At 47.7% G+C, this 19,495-nt stretch overlaps 1 protein-coding gene across 1 annotated transcript in view; it reads right to left on the bottom strand.

Moving 5' to 3' along the window:
- Positions 1-13,775, bottom strand: part of Nsg2 (neuronal vesicle trafficking associated 2) — a 60,682-nt gene extending 46,907 nt beyond the window's left edge. Inside the window, exons 1-2 of the mRNA XM_052195227.1 lie at positions 13,621-13,775; positions 12,608-12,761 (exon numbers count right to left, since the gene is read on the bottom strand). Coding sequence (XP_052051187.1) covers positions 12,608-12,739 — 132 coding nt within the window. The 5' untranslated portion in view covers positions 12,740-12,761; positions 13,621-13,775. The remainder of the gene's footprint in view (positions 1-12,607; positions 12,762-13,620) is intronic.
- Between the last annotated feature and the right edge of the window lie 5,720 nt (positions 13,776-19,495).

The following is a 19,495-nucleotide window of genomic DNA, read 5'->3' as shown; positions in this document are numbered from 1 at the left end:
ATGCATGTCTGTCTTTCGGAGTCTCCCTACCAGATGATTTTATTCTGGAAGCAGCCCTATTAAATGCACAGGCCTGCTTGTTGTCTGCCTTCTCCTTGAGACTTCCTCTTCCCTCGTCCTTGGCTGCTTTCTTTTGGTTCTTCCTCTGGGCTGATCAGCTCTCCTCAGCTTTTACCCTCCAGCCTGTCCTCTCACATCTGGCCTCTTCAGGCTAGGCTGACTCGGGTTTTACGGAGCAACTTCTTGGCCACTCTCAGGCCTTGCACACGCTCAGATGTGAGCACGAGTGCTCACAGCCTCATGCTGAGAGCGTCTTTCATTCTTACACACTTGCGGTGTAGAGTGTATGCCTCAGGGCTCTCCGAGACTCGCTTTGCCCACTGGCCACGATCCCTGGGGCCCGCGCCCGCACTTGCCACGGCCACATCCAACCTGCAGGGCTCCGACTCCCCTTCCCCAGCTATCCTGCACTTTCATGTGTGATCATATTCTATAGCTTTTCCCGACTATCCTGCAAGCTCGAACCTATAGAATCTGGGCCTATAAAACATTATTCACATTGTGCTGGCCAGTTTTTGTGTCCATTTGACACAAGTTAGAGTCATTTGGAAAGAGGAAACTTGAGAGAAAATGCCCCCACCAGATAGTCCTGGGGGCATTTTCCTGGTTAATAATTGATGTGGGCGGGTACAGCTCACTGTGGGCGGGGCCACCCCAAAGGGTGTGGTCCTGGGGCTGTAAGAGGCTGAGCAAGCCGGGAAGAGCTGGCCAGAAATCAGCACTCCTTCCTCCTTCCGCACCAGCTCCTGTCTTGAGGCACCAGCTCCTGTCTTGAGTCCCTGCCTGACTTCCCTGGACTCTATAAGCTGGAAGATCCAATAAACCCTCTCCTGCCCAAGCTGCTCTGGGTCATGGTATTTCTTCACAGCAACAGAAACTCCAACCGAGACAATACCATTGTTTATTTCAATGCGGGACTTTCTCAAGACCCGTTTCTTTCCGTCCGTTTCCAAATCCATTCCAGCAGTCAGTCGGTTCTAGCCGCCATCTGTCCAAAACATCCTCGAATCAGCACATTTATCTAGTTATAACTTCCTTGCACCTCCTCCACCTCTCCCTTAACTTGTTCATCTCTAGACATGTTCATCTGACCATTTCTGCCTCCCCGGGTCCAAAGAAAAGATCTTTCTACATGGAGGGAGGAGGGTGATACTTGGCAGGACCACAGATCGGCATCTCTGGGTGGCCAGAGGACAGTGCCACAAGGGAAGTGACATAGATGAAGTTGGAGGGGCAGGCATAGGCTGAGAAGGTCAGTCTAATCACCACTGGGAGATGGCGGGAAGGGCATAGGGAGCTGAAGGACTGTGAACAATGGAGAAGCCATTGTTCAAGGAGCTACCCGGCAGCCTAGACGCTGGGAGGAAGCTGTGGTGGTGGGAGACCTGGAAAGCCCCACCCATGAAATCGTTAGAGTCAGGCTACTCTGGGGGGCGGGGTGCTTTGTTCCTGTGGAGTGGAACCAGAACCAGTGTGTGTGTGTGTGTGTGTGTGTGTGTGTGTGTGTGTGTGTAATCTCCCCCTCTTCCCCTTTTAACAGAGCAAGACAGAGAGCCCTGAAAGCCTTGGTTTGATTTGAAAAAGAAATGGGGTGAAGGTGGGGGGAGGTGAAGGTGTGGGGGGAGGACTGGGTGAAAGTGGGGGATGGGGTAAAGGTGGGGGGTGGAGAGGAATGAAAATAAAAGCCTTTCCTAGTCTTTTTATTGTTAAAAGTCGGGTGTGCAGACATTTAACAAATGAGGCTCCAGGTAAAATCACTCCGTTTTTGTTTGTTTTTGTTTTTTCTCCTATTTACACACTGGTCCTCCAATATCCCTTCAAGCTGCTAATGTGAGGAATATCATTTAATATAATTAACATCGAGAAATGGGATAAATTATTAATTTACAAAGCATATCCTATCCCCTCTCCGGCTTCTGTCTCCTTCACCCCCACTTCACTAGCACGGTCCAAATCCTACATGGTGGTTCAGATGGCTCCAAGTGCAGATCATAAAAATTTAAAATCTACCTCCCTGGATGATCAATAATGAAGAGGTTCCCACATGGCGAGTCCCCAGGATTGGCAGGAACAATAAACGAAAGCGCAGAAGTGCTGACAAGGAGCAAGATTGTATTTTTATGAGTTGGGCTTGCATGAGCCAAAAATAGACCTTCCCTATAGCCAAGGCTCATCCCTGCAGCAGGGTGAGAGGCTGCGGGCACATCAGGTGGGGACTCGACCCAGGAGGGCTGCTTTAATTTCCCCTTCCTTCCTTCTTTCCTTCCCTCCCTCCTTTTCTCCCTTCCCTTCTTCTTTTTTGTGTTTGTTTTTCACAGCAGGCTTCTCTGTGTAGTTCTGGCTGACCTTGAACTCAGAGATCTGCCTGTTTCTGCCACTCAAGTGCGGGTATTAAAGGTGTGCATCACCACCGCTCAGGCTGCTGCTGCTTTAATTTCACCTTTCTTTCCAGTCCTTGAGTCTCTCCTCATCCCCCTCCCCCCACCCCTGTCAAAGTCATTGCTAGCTTTCCCATTTTCCAGGTGAGGAATTTTAGTCCAAACCCGTGAGTGGGAACTGGTTGAGCCAAGGCGCAAACGGCAGCATGGAGCTCTGTCTGTCGTTGACCACTACTCCACTACTCTAGGGGCTTGGCCCCGCGCCAAAGTCTGTGTTGTCTTGCACCTCAGTCTTCTCATGGACTCTGCGGTGGATGAGTCTCAGTCTCAGAGAAGATTGAGACCACAACCCTCACTGGTCGCTATGAGGCTGTGCTGAATCCAGTCAGGTGCCACCCCACAAATTCTAGTCCCCAGGACGCTGGAGACAAAGGAAGGAAGGCCACGTGGCCGGATGGGGGCGGAGTCCGCTCTCAGATCTTCCCGTTCGCCTTCCCCATCACACGCTGCCCCTGGGATTAAATCTTCCTGTGATCCTGACCGCTAGACCCGCAGCCTGTGCCCAGGGATCTAGTGGCAGTCTATGCAGAGCCATCAATTTCACCGTGGGAGATTGGCGTAGAAAGAACGGAGACATTTGGCTCACATCACACAGCAGGATGAGTCAAAAACAGAACGCTAATATGAAGCTGCCACTCTGCTCTGGGCTCTTTTCTCTGCCAGGCCTTTGCTTTCTTAGAGACAATATATAAATCAGCGTGGCCGGCATCGCCTCAATACCCTGCCTCGGCTCTCGGCTCAGCAGCTCTCCACAGGGACGCACCCCGGTGTAAGGAGCAGGTCACATCAGCCCTCCCACGCCGCTTCACCTCTGGAGAAACGGGAGTGACTTTTCAAAACAAAAGTTTGATGCGTGTTCATGGTTATAAAACTGAAAATTACAAAGTTCTTCAAATGGCCTCCATCAACGCCACTCTCTTAGCAATACACATCTAGATCCACTCAAGTTGTCAAGACTGAAAAGATCTTAATCTCTTATTGCTAAATAATATTCTATTGCGTATATTTTATTATGTGATGTAGACACGTATCAAAGCGTCACATTCTGGGGTCTGGAGAGACCACTTAAGAGCAACTGCTGCAGCCGGGCAGTGGTGGCGCACGCCTTTAATCCCAGCACTTGGGAGGCAGAGGCAGGTGGATTTCTGAGTTCGAGGCCAGCCTGGACTACAGAGTGAGTTCCAGGGCAGCCAGGGCTACACAGAGAAACCCTGTCTTATAGAGGACCAGAGTTTGGTCCCCAGCACCCAGTTATTGGTGGTCTCTGTAACTCCAGCTCCAGGGGATCCAATGTCTTCTTCCCGCCTTGGAGAACATGGAACTCCCACACACACAATTTAAAATCACATTTTTGTCCCCCCCCAAAGTATGTTCAGGTTTCAAGTACCAATAATACATAAAACACAAATAAGAGAGACTAGAACTTACGCACAGTGTTCTTGTATGTGAGACCGCGTGCCACCATCTTAGACTATGTTCTCACGGAGCAGGCTGCAGTTGCCCCTTTCCCCCTGAGCCTCTCTGCCTCACCCTCACACGACTTGCTGAGCGTTTTCCATTTTGCATCAGGGTTCCCTTAACCAGCCCTTCCTCCTCAGCAGTCCAAATCAGTCCCAGTTTTTTGGTTCTATCTAGAGGGTGTTGTATAACTGAAAAAGCAATGCTCATAGGATATGTTCCTAGCAATAAGAAGCACAAAAGTCAGGTGCTAGATCCAACTGAATGTTAGAAACAATATTAAGTAACTGCGGAAGGACTCTGCATTGCGTTAGGCAGCCAAGAAGAATGTATTAAGAGCGGGAGGAAGGGATCTAATGGAGAAAGGGCGGGGAAGTTGGGAACATATGTGACCCAAAAACAGAGGGCAGAGGAGCTAGCGAGGTGGCTCAGTGGTCAGAACACTGGCTGCTCCTCAAGGGAACGCCCGTTTGATTCCCAGCACCCACATGGTGGCTCGCTACTGTCTGCAACTCCAATTCCAGGGATCCAACACACCCTCTTCTGGTCACCATGGGCACCAGGCACAGAAATACACGCAGACAAAGCATGCATGCACAGAAAATAAAAATTAAAAAAAAAAAAGCAGAAGATAGGGGACTACAGAGGGACAAAAGGGGTTGAAAGAGGAGGAAGCGGGCGTGGGAGGGACAGTAGGGAATGAATAAGAACAAAATATAGAGACATGTCCCAAGGACAGTGTCACAGTGAGAGCCATCACTATCTGCTAACTTAAAAAGTGTGGAAGAAAAATAGTAAATTTGACATTCACAAAAGCCTGTAATTTTTTCCAAAAATTACCAACATAATCATTATAAATATTCTTTGTTTAAAGTCGTGTTTTTAAATTACTGAGAATCTTTACTGAGTTTATTGATCACTTTGTACCTATTTTTAGGAACTGCCTGAGCCTCACCCAGTGTGGGAAGCTCAGAAGCCTCTGGGGAGCCTCCCTGTAGAGGGGCGGGTGGGGGAGGCTGTCCTGTGGAGTGGGTGGAGCTGATCCCCAGAGAGAGGCTGACATTTCTCAGGCTCTGTGTCTCAAGGAGGAAAGGAAGATAGGAAGGCTGGCCCTGGATGGACAATTCTCCTCCGCCGCCCAGGGTCCTTTCAGGCGTGCCCTGTGTGAGTCCCATCTCTCCCAGCCTCACTCTTGAAGCTAATAACTCCCACAGTCTTCTTCCACAACACACCACGTTAGGTGACATATTCTGAGTGTCCAGATAAAGGAAGGAAACTGGGTCAATGGGTCCCCTCTGGGTCACGCCCCAGTGAGGTCCATTACACAGTTTTCACATCCCCCTCACCCCCAGACAGTAAGCAATCTATTAGGTGGGTATTATGCACACCTTACAGTTCCAACAACATGAACTCCAGAGAGGCTGAACAACCTACAAGAAGCCTCACAGCAGATAAACAGCGTGGCAAAGATTTGAACCCAGGTCCCTAGGATTTTAACGTGTATGTGCTGTGCCATAGATTTCATGTCCGATGCCCACAGTTGATCTCAGAACATCTCTATTCCTCTCCTCTTAAAGGTGGCTGAGGCTCCGTCTCCAAGACTCACAAAGATTTAACAATTAGTGGAAAGTAAAGGAGCGTGGCTGGTGCCTGGACTGTGATTGTGATTGTGATTGTGACTGTGATTGACTTGGGGCCTTGCTGAGGTGAAGGTGTCTTTCTGTGCTCCCCTTTCTTCAGCCCTGACAGCCCCGGCATCTCCAGGATACCTACATGTAGAGTTCAGCTGCCATTTTCTTTGGGTGGGTACTGAGACGTAGGTTTACTCCCTGAACCCACTTCTGCATTTGCAAAGTGGGAATCATGGGTAGAAAAACTACAGCGGCTGGGCGGTGGTGGCACGTGCCTGTAATCCCAGCACTTGGGAGGCAGAGGCAGGTGGATTTCTGAGTTCGAGGCCAGCCTGGTCTAAGAGTGAGTTCCAGGACAACCAGGGCTATACAGAGAAACCCTGTCTCAAAAAAAAAAAAAAAAAAAAAAAAAAAAAAAAAAAAAAAAGAGAAAAGAAAAACTACAGCGTTTTCCAGACTACCTATTTCTTTGTGGTGAGAAGGCCCCAGAGGTAGAATTGGATGTCCCAAACTGTCTTAGTTATTTTTCCCTCACTATGAAGAGGCACCATGACCAAGGCAACATATAGAAGAGAGAATGTATTGGGGCTTACAGTTTCAGAGGGCGAGTCCATGATTAGTACGTTGCAGAGCATGGTGGCAGGTGGCAGGCATGGTGCTAGAGCAGTGGCTAAGAGCTTTTTACTTGATCCACAAGCAGGAGGCAGAGAGTGAACTGATTGGGAATGGCCCTGTGACACACCCCCCCCCAACAAGGCCACACCTCCTAATCCTTCCCAAGCAGTCCCACCAACTAGGGGCCAAGTATTCAAATATATGAGCCTACAGGAGCCATTCTCATTCCAACGCCACACCAACTTTTCAGGAGATCCTACCCATGGTCCAGAAGACACTTGCCTGCTTTGTTCTGAGTCTATTTCCATACACGTCCATTTTTAAACACGGAAGAGGGAATCTTATTAAAAACTTTCTTCTTCCTACTGTGTGGTAGGACTAAGGCTGCTCACATAGAGCCAGTGACCTCAGGCTGAGTGGGCAAGTGGAAATGAGACAGAATGAATTCTCCTCAAGCCACCTTGGCATCAGGTCTTGATTGTGCATCCACCTAGTTACTATTTCCATGGTGCCAGTCTCAAGAGCACCATTGCTTCATACCCCAGTTGGGGCTTCTAGTCAGGCTCCTGCCTCTGCTCTTTCTCTCTCTTACTGGACCTGCAGGGGACTTGGTCACCACTATTAGTTTAACTGTTTTAATTGATCAACTGTTCCAATGTTCCCTAGAAGAACGGATGAAAGTGAAGAGAAAACGGGTTAGCCTCCAACATAAACTTTATAGAATGGGACTCCAGATCCCGTTGTCCTCCTGAACTACACTCTCCCCCTTACACAGTCCTAACTGATGCTCCCCTCCTCATCCTCATCTCCTAAGTCTCCCCATCATCTCCTAGCATCTCCCACCAGCCTGCTCCATGTCCTTTCACAGCAGTGTATGTATACTTAAATGAGTACAGGAATTTCTAGGTGGGTGGAAAGATGGGTGGGTAGCTTCCAGTACGATTGTTACAACTATACTCGATGGTAGTCAGGGAAGGTGTCCAGGGGACCGCCTGCTGGAACGTAGCTTAAGAAGATGAATACTGCCCTGTCAAGCCAGCACAGCTAAGAAGGACATGTTGAGAGAGAAGTAGAGGCAGCATCCTGGAGAGCATGGGAAATTGCAGGGAAAAGTTGGGGTGTCAGGTAGACTAGGCTTCTAAGACTCCTTGTCTGTGATATTTTGATACACCACTCCGTGGGCCTGAGCTTTGGTTTCCATGTAAGCTCTGTTGGAATTTGGGACAGAATAATTCTTTTGGAGGGCAGATGGGAGGAGTCATGCGCATGCGCTACAGTGCACAGAGCAGCATCCCTGGCCTCTATCACTAGACACCAATAGAATCATCCTTCCAGCTATGATTAACAATGATGTCTTCAGACATTGCCAAACGTCCACATAGGAGTCAGAGTAACTTCTGTTAGGAGTTGCCATTCATGGAAGGGTGACATACTGGATCTGGGGTGCCAAGGTAAGGGCAATTGAGGTTGGCCTCACAAGGGGAAGAGACAGGTCACTGCTCTGAGAAAACATCTTAAAAGCAATGCAGAGCTTGGGGTGGCATGCAAGAGACACAGGTAATGACCTATGAAGCTAAACCACAGCCTCCTGAGGAAGCCACCAACCTCAGCCACACTGCGCAGGGAAAGAACATCCGAGGCAGTGTTATCGTAGGGAACCACCCCAGGACTCCGCCTAGAATGGACTCTGCCTAGAATGGACTCTGAGTCTAGATACTATGGTTTGGATATAGCCTGAGTGTCTCCCAGAGGATCCTGTGTTGGAACTGGGTCCTCAGGATAGCTATGTTGAGAGATCCGGAACCTTTAAGAGGCAGAGTCTAGTGAAAGATAATGAGATCATGGCGCAGGGAGTGTCCTCAGAAGGAATGGATGTGGTTCTTCTGGTGTCCCGTTAATGTCTCTTGCTTTCTGTCTTATGACACGATTGGTCTGTCTTCCTCATGCTACCAGCATGATGTCCCTGTCATGTTCTGGACCCAGCTGTGGCTGGGACTGTGCTTTCTGGACTGCCAGTCTTTAAAACCAAGCTAGCCACAGCTCTTTACGAAGGATCCAGCCCCAGGTTTCTAATTGATAACAACAACAACAACAACAACAAAAACCGCACTAAGCAAGGTTCCAGCACAGATGAAGGAGAGACTCATGAAGCCCCGCCCACAGGTGAGTAGGATTGGCAGTTGATGATTGCTGGGCAAAGAAGTTGGGTTTTTCTTGGTGGGCGTGGTCACTAGTAGGTTCCATGTGTACACAGTGGATGGTCCCTTCACTTCTGTGCATTTGTACCATATTAACTGAACCTTATGGGTTATTTTAAAAAAGAAGAAAAAGAGAATTGAAGTTGGGAGGAAGTCATTTTCGAAAGGGTCTAGGGGGAGTTGGAAGGGGTGTATATGATCAAAATACATTTCATTTATACATGAAATTCTCAAGGAATGATTTAAAAATATGTAGAAAAAAAGGAACAAAACAGACTAACATCCTTTCCATGATGGCCAAAATGTTTTCTTTTCGGTATGTGTGTGTGTGTGTGTGCGTGTGCATGTGTGTGTGTTTGTGTGTGTGTTTATGTGTGTGTGTGTTTGTGTGTGTGTGTTTATGTGTGTGTGTTTATGTGTGTGTGTGTGTATGTGTGCGTGTGCATGTGCATGTGTGTGTGTTTATGTGTGTGTGTGTTTGTGTGTGTGTTTATGTGTGTGTGTGTGTTTGTGTGTGTGTGTGTTTATGTGTGTGTGTGTGTTTGTGTGTGTTTATGTGTGTGTGTGTGTGTGTATGCCCGCCCACACAGGCCAGAAAAGGGTATCAGATAGGAGCTGAAGTTACAGGCAGTTGTGAGCTGCCTATTGTGGGTGCTGGGACCCGAGCTTGAGTCCTCTGCAAGACCAGAAACCACTCTTAAGCACCAAGTCACCTTGTTAGCCCCTCCTCCAAAGGGGTTTCTAATGCGTATATGCCTCAATACTGAAGTGTTCGGTGAATAGATCCAAAGACAGTTTTCCATGTTACTTAGCAAGCACACTTTATGTCTTGGAGTTTCCAAAGGGAAAACCATGATTTCACATAGAGCATGAGGGATTTTCCTGATACTATCTTAGCTTCAAACCCTGTCCCACTGAGACCTAATCAAAGGACTCACATCACCCCCTCTCTCATAGCCCCTTCAGTGAATTTCAGTGCTATCCCCACTTTTCATACAAGTCTGAGGTAGGTTAAAGGAATTTATCAGGGAGCCTGGCATGGTGGCACACAACTTTAATCCCAGCACTTGGGAAGCAGGAACCGGTGGACCCCTGTGATCCACCAGCCAGCCTGGTCTATATAATGTATTCCAAGACAGCCAGGGGTATAGAGAGAACTATGTCTCAAGAGAAAAGCAAAACAAAAACAAAATCAGAAAGAAAGAAAAGAAAAAAGAAACAAAGAAAGGAAGGAAAGGAGGAAGGAAGGAAGGAAGGAAGGAAGGAAGGAAGGAAGGAAGAAAGGAAGGAAGGAAGGAAGGAAGTTATCAGAGTACTTAGCTAAGGGGAGGCCAGTAGAAGCAGAAACAAGGATTTGAACATAGCTTAAAAAAAAAAAAACCCTGTTTCTTCCCAGTCTGTGCTGGTAGCTATCATTTAGGGAAACTGGCCTCTGGACTAGAATTCACCTTTAACGCATTTGTTCTGCTGCTAGGGGGAACATTGTGTTTGCTCTTGAAATGACCATAAAATCTGAATTGGAGAGATAACTCAGTGGTAGAGCACTTACTAGCATGTACAATGCACTGGGTCTAACCTCCTGCCCTGAACAGTTTAAACAAATAGCAATAAAATCTAAGTGTATCAGCATAAAAAACTACTAAAACAATTTTCCACTCAGAGAAGACTGGGACCTAAGAGAGAATTTATCCACATTGTGGAGTCCTGACTGAATTAGAGACAGAGATCAAACCTGTGGACTCTCAGACCAGTTCATTACTCGTTCCTGAAATGGAAGGTTCTGGAAGAACCCTGCCCAGCTTCTACATGCAGGGTGCTTCACCAACTTTGTTTTGAGAAGTTACATTACCATTCTATGTTTCAATTTCTTTAAACACTTGGTCAAAGTAGCAACTCCTTTACCAGGTTCTGTTCATTAGTGAGAGACTGAAATAAAAAAAAATTGTATGTGTGTGTCTGCATGTGTGCCTGCATGTGTGTGTGTGTGTGTGCATGTAAGCATACGCGAGTGAATACAGGATGTGTGTGTGTGATTGAGAGTACATGTGTGTGTGCACATGTGGTATGTGTGTATATGTGCGTGAGATGTGTGTATGTGTGTGCATGAATGGGTGTGGGTGTGAGCACGTGGTGAGAGTATATGTGAAATGTTCAGTGTGTGTGCAATGTGTGGTGTGTGTGTGTGTGTGCTCATGAACATGTGCCTGCACACTCCTGGAACAGTACTTGACATTTTAAAAAGCACTAGAATGTATTAATTACTCCTCTTTTATTTTTGGCTTTGGGCCACTTGACATCTGATGCCGCATCTGATTTTGTTCTGACAACCTGATGTATGAGCTCCTTTGCTCCACAGAAGGGGAAACCAACACCCACCCAGGAGAAGCCCAGAGAGTGTGCAGCATGACCCTGCAGGGAGGGCCTCACTGCATCTGTAGGTGTATACTATGAGACAGCTGACTGTGCCGGCTTTGGGGTAACTTCCTGGTACATCTGGACTGAAGGGAGAGAAGAAAACTCTCAGAAGGAATTTGGAGAGTAAAGGGAGAGAGGGCACAGACTCTCTAGATAGCCTGTATCTATGTGGAAGGTTTGGAGGGAGTGGCCACCACTGTCTCTTTTCATTACTTTCCTCTCAGACCAGCGCATGTGGCTACTAACTTGCAGAATCCTGATGCAGTGTTTTCTCCTTCACAAACTGCACTGACACCTGGATTCAGGTCCAAACATTTTCACTTCCTCTTTCCATGCCTTTGGGTCACACAAAGGTTGGCTCATAATGGGAGTTTCCAATCCCAGACTTGCAGGTGTGCTATGGGTCTGAAATGGAGTTACTGAATTGTGGCCACACATGGGGGTCATTTGGGGAGACCGTATCTGTGCTGGTGACTGGACCTCATATCAGAGATTCTGACAGAATTGCTCTGGGGGGGGAAGGAGGGTGGTGACCTCAATACCAGGAGTTTCTAAATTGCCTGGTGTTTCCAATATGAAGTTCAAAATAAACAAGCAAACAGAAATGTGGAGTCTGTCTGATGTGCCTGCGGCGAGTTCTCAATACCATCTCTTCCCGTTTCCTTAGCAGCAGTTGCTTGCTCAAAGCTCATTTTTAAAGGCTTTCCTAGTTTCTGAGGATAGCTCAACAACTCTATTTCTACCACCTACCCTGACACATTCTTCTATGAAAAACCTCTCTGCTTTCAAAACAAATGACTCAGCCCCAGCCAATCAGCCAGCTCTTTATCTCGATTTAGTTCCTCTTCATTGATTGGTTGGAACCAAGTGGTTAAGACACACAATGCCCTCCTGGAGATGCCAAGAGGGAAAAAAAAATCGAGCGGATGGGATGATCCATTGTTCAGGCTCCAGGCTGGGAGCAGGATCTTTTTTCCCTGCAAACCTCTCGAGAGGACATGCAATAGCTCACTTCAGAAAGCCTCTGCTCTCTCGGGCAGACCTCACACACTCTCTCTTACCTATGTCTGTGGGTTGACACCCTTCTGCCACCTCCTTAGAAGTGGCTGCTTCCCAGCCCCGTGTCCCCAGACATTCCCCTGCCGCTGCGGTGTCCACAGGAGCTTCCCACGCTGGACTCATTCTCTTTCACCTTTGCCTTACATACACTTTTTCTTCCACTCCAAACTGGCACCGCTTTTACTTACCTTCAGAACTCCAGTGTGGTCATTCTCCTCCGCAGCGCCTCTATTCTGCTTCCCCTCTTGGGTCCCAGTCCCTCCCCACTCATTGTGCTGCTTGGGGCCAGCGTCTACCACGATGCAATGGGTTCCTCTGAAGAAGGGTTTGTTTTTTTTAACTTTATCTTTTTATAACCGACTCGTGGCAAAGGGGCAAGAGCTAGGCAGGTGCAAACGGAGAGCTGCTGGATCGGATCCACGTCCCTGCATTTCCATCTATACCAATCGATTTTCAAACCACCTCAGGAAAATTAAGACAAGCCTTTCCCCCCTTCATCACTGCGTAGAAGCGTATGTGTATTCATCTGCCATGGTAAAATCTTAACAAGAGAACATTAATTTGCTTGCCTGTATATGCAGATTGCGAGCACACACCATAAATCTGCACTAACACAGGGAACGTCTCATCTCTGGAAGGATGACAGGGTTTGAGGGGATAAAACAATCTTTTGCTGCTTGGGTGCCCGGGTTAGGGTAGCCTGGGGGGCAAGGGAAGGAAGAGGACCCATTACCTTCTCGGGAGCAGACAGCTGTAAATGATTAACTTCCAAGGGCGTGATGAGGGGGACAGTCTGGAAACCATCCTCCACCGAAGGTGGCTTGGCCCCCTTCTCCCCGGCGGCGTTGCCGTTCAGTTTCACCATGCTTCCGCCTTTTTTTCCAGACCTAAGGCAAGCAGCAGCGGGATTCTGGTTACAGCAGGAATTCGAGGATGGTCCGAGACAGCTCAGCTCAGCTCAGAAGCATTCAACCTGGTGACAGCCATCAATCTCCCACTAGATTTCCTGACATGATTCCCATTGTCCGAGGAAACTTCATTAATCATCAGACTGTGCTAACTGGCCACCAAGTTCACCAACCCTCTAATTAGGGAAGACCTCCCCACCCCCACAAAAAAAAAAACCTCAGACCTTCATTAAAAAAATAAATAAAAAGACAAGCTTAAAAAATACCAAGAAACCGCAGCTAACATATGAGCCCCACTGACAAGCTAGTTCTTAGCACAAAAGGAAACTCCATTATTCTGGGCCCCCTGCGGTAAGATACATTTCATCTCGACACCCACATCACTATTTTGCTTTTTCATTACCAATCTCTAAAACACAATTAAATACATTCAATATCTCCCAAGACCCCCCCCCCTCTCTCTTTTTTACATAATATGGAGATTGTACATGAGATCCAGGTTTCTACATGGGAAAGAGGCTGGCTTGAATCTGATCTCCTTATTCAGCCAGGAAATACCTCCATTTCCTCAAGGGCTTTTTCTTTTTTCATGGAAAGTTAGCAGCCCCCATATTGCAAGATTGCCAACTAAATAAACAAATCGCATTTATCGCACCCCCCCCCCCAGTTCCCTTTGAATTCAAGGATTGCTTTCACCGCACCCTCAAAGGCCCTGCACAACTGAATTTCTCCTGTCAATCCGGCTGGTGGGACGTAATTAGACAAACGGAGTTGTTGCGGGGCTGACAGGGTGGTAAGGGCTGGGGAATGGTTACAACAAAAACAAACGCCTACTTACTGTGCGGCACTGGTGGGGGTCAGAGCAGAGTCAAGCCAATATGTAGAGGAGGAGGACAAACAGGAATCCTCCCTCCTCAGCCAGAGCGTGGTGCTGGAAAAGCAGCCCTCGCGTGCCTGGATCCGGAGCTTCTGAGAACGAGGCGCCAGCGCGCAAAGCCGATCTGGCAGCTGCCTGCCTGCTCGCCTGCTCGCGCCTCCCACCGGGGACGGCTCCCACACCACCTGTCATCTGGCACCACCTGCTGTTTCTCATGCATGGCCACAACCCCTGCATAGGACAAACGATTTAAAAAAAAAAGTGGAAGGGATTTTGGTTATTCCAAAAACAGTAATGTGACTTATAATTTTTTTTTTTTACAATTATGTAAAATGCAATTCTTGAGTCTTTGGGGGGAAACTGAAAAAGCTTTTCTTTTCTTTTTTGGGGGGTGTGGGGGAAGGGTCTCCTCTTACTAAAGCTTCCCTAACAATATTGTAAAGCAGAATGCCTCAAAACACCTGCTCTGGGGCTAGAAGAGAAAGTAAAGGGTGGTTACCTTCCCTTTCCTGTGCAGCAACTCCTTCCTGGTCCCTTCCAAGCTGCCGCCCTCTTTTGTAAACTGTGGTTTCTAACAATGACTGGGAAATGGGGTGGCTTGTACTGCGGACCCTCTTGCACAAACTGCAGCCAGTGAGAAGCACTCCACAGACTTGACCTGTGCCTCACGATTGCCCCAGGGTTGTCCTGGTCAGCTAAGGTGGAAAAGGCCGGAACTGGGATTTGAGCCCTGACCCCTGTCCCCAAAATCCATTATCTAGGACAAGACGTTAAATGATACCCAGTCTGATGTCCAGAGTGAGAAGGAGTGGAGAGGCAGTGTCAGCCCAGGGTCTACGTGGATCTGGCACATCTGCAGTGACTCTCTGAGCCCCTGCCATCTTGCCTTTGATAGAAGATAACAACCCTTCCATTGCAAAATGTCAGGACATGTGGGAAGAGACTGTACCCACGGAAACACCTTTGGCTTGTGAGCGATGCTCCGATGCCTATTCCAACCAGGATGGTTCGAATCCATTGCCAGTGGCTTCTCCCAGCTGTGGCTCGAATCACCTTCCATCCACAGCTGCAGCGCTGTCTGTGTGGTTCATGACCCATCTGTCCCGGGACTGAGCACCCTCCCAACTTTGCTTTAAAAAATATCTGCTGTGTGGGGAAAAAAAATCACCCTCGCTAGCTAGTGTCCACGTGTTACAAGGCACAGAAGAAAAGTGTGTGTCCTCTGTACTGTGTAGGAATGAAATGCATGTAAGGGTTTTTGAGACCATGAAGGCTGTCATCTGTCAGCACCGCACAGGGCAGTGTTAAATGATGTATATGTGTAAGAGGGAAGTATTCTAAGAAATACTGGTTTTCCTTCTCCTCCTTCCCAAAGACCTAAATGACTGCCGGGGTCAAGCTCGGCACGAGGCCAGCGAACCTGGCCTATACAGCGAGCACAGTGTAGTGAGCAAACACAGGTTCAACTGTGAACATCTATATCTGATGCTAAGGCTGCTGCCCCAAAGTCAAAGAAATCCCCTTGATAGTTTATGATTAATAGAAACAGAAAAGCCATACTTTTCAAGCCAGAGGTCCCTAGAGTTCAGGAAGGGGTTTGTCTGGAGGCAAGGAGAAATCCAGGCTTGGTGACCTGTGAGGTTAAAAGGCAAATTGGAAGGGAGGCCGGGGTTAGAACAGCATGTCTTACCATGTCGGAGAACAGGTTGAGGGGTTCCAAATAAAATCATTGGTATTTAAAAAAGAAATCGAGGGTTGAAAACAAATACTATCACATCATTTGATAAGGTTTTCAATGTATGCGACATTGTAACATTGACATCTGTAGAGCAGAGTGTGGAGGAAAGAAACCAAGATGGTGTCGCTTGTAGTCCTATAGACTACTTTACGTGGCAAAGCTTTGGGTCCAAGTGATCTGTGAACATTTAAGTATGTCTATTGCAATCTTAGGATAGCTAAAACGATACATCAATGTGGTGTGTGTGTAAAATAATCAAAATGCAATAGACATCATCTGCCATGCAGTGGGTGGGAGAGCTGGCCTCAGAGCTGGAGAGCAGGAGAGCAGGAGAGCTGGAGAGCAGGAGAGCAGGAGAGCAGGAGAGCAGGAGAGCTGGAGAGCTGGAGAGCAGGAGAGCAGGAGAGCAGGAGAGCTGGAGAGCAGGAGAGCAGGAGAGCAGGAGAGCAGGAGAGCAGGAGAGCAGGAGAGCAGGAGAGCAGGAGAGCAGGAGAGCAGGAGAGCAGGAGAGCAGGAGAGCAGGAGAGCAGGAGAGCAGGAGAGCAGGAGAGCAGGAGAGCAGGAGAGCTGGAGAGCAGGAGAGCTGGAGAGCAGGAGAGCAGGAGAGCAGGAGAGCAGGAGAGCTGGAGAGCTGGAGAGCAGGAGAGCTGGAGGGCAGGAGGGCAGGAGAGCAGGAGAGCCGGAGAGCCGGAGAGCAGGAGAGCTGGAGAGCTGGAGGGCAGGAGGGCAGGAGAGCAGGAGAGCAGGAGAGCTGGCCCTGCCCTTCGCTGGCTGCTGCATTGGCTAAGCTGGCTGGGCAGTGCAGGAGAGCTCACCCTGGTGGTGTGGGTGCAGGAGAGCTGACAGGCTGACCAGCTCAGCTACCACCCAGGCCCAGATCTAGGGCGTTGAGTTTGCCCACCCCAACATCTAACTCATCTATGAACTGCTGGAGTACCTGAAAGGGCCAGTCTAGCAGATCCAAAGCTGTAAGACCTCCATGGCACAGGGCAACAATAGAATATCCCAGAGGACACCGGACGAGGATCCGGTATTGATGGTGTAGCAGAAGCCAGAGGTTTTGAACCAGACTCATTCTCATTGCAAACAAAATTTGCAAGTAAAGATGTGTGGGCAAAGGGACACACTACAGCTTCTGTGAGGAGTGCTCTCTCTCTCTCTCTCTCTCTCTCTCTCTCTCTCTCTCTCTCTCTCTCTCTCTCTCTCTCTCTCTCTCTTCTGGTTTTTTGAGACAGGGTCTCTGTGTGTCCCTGGATGTCCTGAAACTCACCCTGTAGACTAGGCTGGCTTCAAATTCAGAAATCCCCCCTCCCCGACCCACCTCTGCTTCCCAAGAGCTGGGATTAAAGGCATCTATCACCACTGCCCAGTTTTTTTTCTTTTGTGGGGGAGGTAGCAAAGGCAGAGGGCAGATATGAAGGGACAGGGAGATGAATGGAACTGGGGTACATAATGTGAAATTCACAAAAGAAATCAGTGAAAAAATTTAAAAATGCAACAGACACATTAAAATAAACTTCAAATAATGAAAAAGAGGCAGAAAATTAGAAACAAAATGTAGAGAAAACAGGAGTAATAAAATAGTAGACTCATATCCAAACATATCAATACTCATTTTAAATGTAAATGGCATAAACTAATTGAAAGTAGGCTTGTCTAGAGTGAGAACATAAATGAACTAACAATAAGAAACAGTCCAAACAGCAATGTAACCAGATCAGTAGCCAGGGTGCTAGCTGGTATCTGTTACCTCTTCCAGATCCTCTGGGTTTGATCACAGAACAATCAAAGTCACGTGCCTAAGGTAAGGTAGTCGGTGCTCTGTCTGTCTGACCCTAATGTCAACTTCCTGGGTGTTAGCAAGCCAATAAAATAAAAATTCAACTCGATTGATTGTGAAATGCTAAGAAGATTGTGACAAGAAGACAAATTGTTAGATCGGCCCATGGATTCCAGGGACCCCCCTGGAATACAGACCCAGATTACAGAGTACATTCCTGACTCTATCCTGATCCCCAAAGTCTTCTGGGGACTACTCGGAGGTAGAAAGAAACAGAGAACCACAGAATACGGCATCATGCTTGCTAGGAAGATGCACCAGGTGGTCTGACTGACCAGACTGGTCTCGGCTGCAGAACTCTCTACATTTCTGGAAGAGGCACTGGGGTCCTTGCTGCAGCCTGCAGTGGTGGTGGGCTGAGCTGCTACACGTTCTAGAGGACAGCACAGTGGCATCCCAGAATGTCCAGCTGTGTAAGAACGACAAAGGCCAGCCTGGTCTACAGAGTGAGCTCCAGGACCAGCCGAGGCCACATAGAAAAGCCCTGTCTGGAAATAAAACAAACAACGGCAATAAAATCCAACGAAGCCAAAAAAGAAAAAAAAAAACCTACAAAGGAAAACAGTTCAATAAAGGATCATTTGATGATGGAAAAAGAGAAATTAAAAAGAGTTTCAGCAAGACAGACACACCATGATGATCCCAGGCAGTGTATCAGACAGTTTGTTCCCACCATCGGCCCAGTTGGATTGAGCAGCATCAAAGGCGTTAGTGAGGCTCACCTCTGGGTGTGTCTATGGGGGGCAGTGCTCCAGAGTGGGGAGGACCCTCGTTAGATACCAGGGAGCACTTCTCCATGAGCTGGAGTCTCTGAATGAGTCAAAGTTGCAAAGAGAGGGCCAGCTGTGTGGAGCCACCCCCTACCCCTGCGCCATTCCTGCAGCTTTCCGCTATGCGACAGCAGCTGACCCCACAGATAGGCTTTCCTGCCCCAGTGTGCTGGAACTCCAGATCCAGGAGCCAAGGTAAATCCTTCCTCCTTTATGTTGCTTTTGTCAGGCATTTAGATACAGCCACGAGGAAAGGCACATATCTGTGATCTGACAGAAGCCCAAAGTGGCTGCACCGGTGTCAGACACAGCAGATCCCAGGGAAAGAAAATGACTACTGAGAACAGGGAACTTTGCCATCAGCTAGTACTGACTCACAAGAAGGCACAATGATCTGAAAACTGTGTGACTGAAAGATAAAGCATCTATGTATATGACCCCACCCCTTATGAGAAAGGAGTTCCATCCCAGACTCTGTGACAACTGCAGTAGATAGTACAGATGGAATGAATGAGTGAGTGAATGAATGAATGAGGGAAGGAGGGAGTGAATGAATGAATGAATGAGGGAAGGATTGAATGAATGAGTGAGTGAATGAGTGAATGAGTGAATGAGTGAGTGAGTGAGTGAGTGAATCAGTGTGGCAAACAGAAAATCAGCAGTGATTCAGTATAGGATTCACCTCAAGACCACTAGTGTACTGGACTGGAGAAGTGGGGAGGCTGTCTTGTGTATTTGTTAACAGTATCCCTGCATCTACCTATCAGATGTCAGCAGTATCTTCCTCCAAGTTGTGGTGGCCAAAATAAATAAATAAATAAATAAATAAATAAATAAATAAATAAATAAAATGCCTCTAGGCATTAGCAAACAGGGTGGAAGGCAGAAAAACTGCCAGTTACAGAAAAACTAAAAGTCCACCCCAACCCGCCAGTTTATTTGATAGGTGAATCTAGCACAGTAGTATCGGTCGGTGCAGGAACATCCTGATTCCCAGTGGCTAAGAAGGAGGTACTCAGCTTCATGTAGACACAGGCACCCAGAGTCATGGAAGGAGTGAACTGCCCAGACTGGCCACACATGCATTTTTAATTCACCCTGTCTGGCCAGTAAGACCACGATATCAAACCAGATAAAGACTATCTGATATAAGAACATCACTGGCCAATACATCCCAAAATGTAGGTGCCAGATCTTCAACAAAATACTAGAAAAATCAATTTAGTCACAGGAAAAATTAGCAATATATCATGGAAAAGTAAGTGGACTTTGTACTAGAGATATTGAGAAAAGTAATTTAATAAAACGTAACATCCAGGGACCGGAGAGATGGCTCAGCAGTTAAGAGTACTCCCTTCTGCGGCGGACCAGCCTTCACATCAGCTGACCATCAGGTGTCCTTTCACAGTATCTGCACGGACACGGTCCACATCAGCTCTCACAGGTATACACACACACACACAGACAGACAATTTAAAAATCCATTTA

This window comes from Apodemus sylvaticus, chromosome 10 (genome assembly GCF_947179515.1).
Source record: "Apodemus sylvaticus chromosome 10, mApoSyl1.1, whole genome shotgun sequence".
Classification (NCBI taxonomy): Eukaryota; Metazoa; Chordata; class Mammalia; order Rodentia; family Muridae; genus Apodemus; species Apodemus sylvaticus.
Note: the sequence above shows the minus strand (reverse complement) of the source record. Positions and strands in the feature narration are given on the sequence as shown.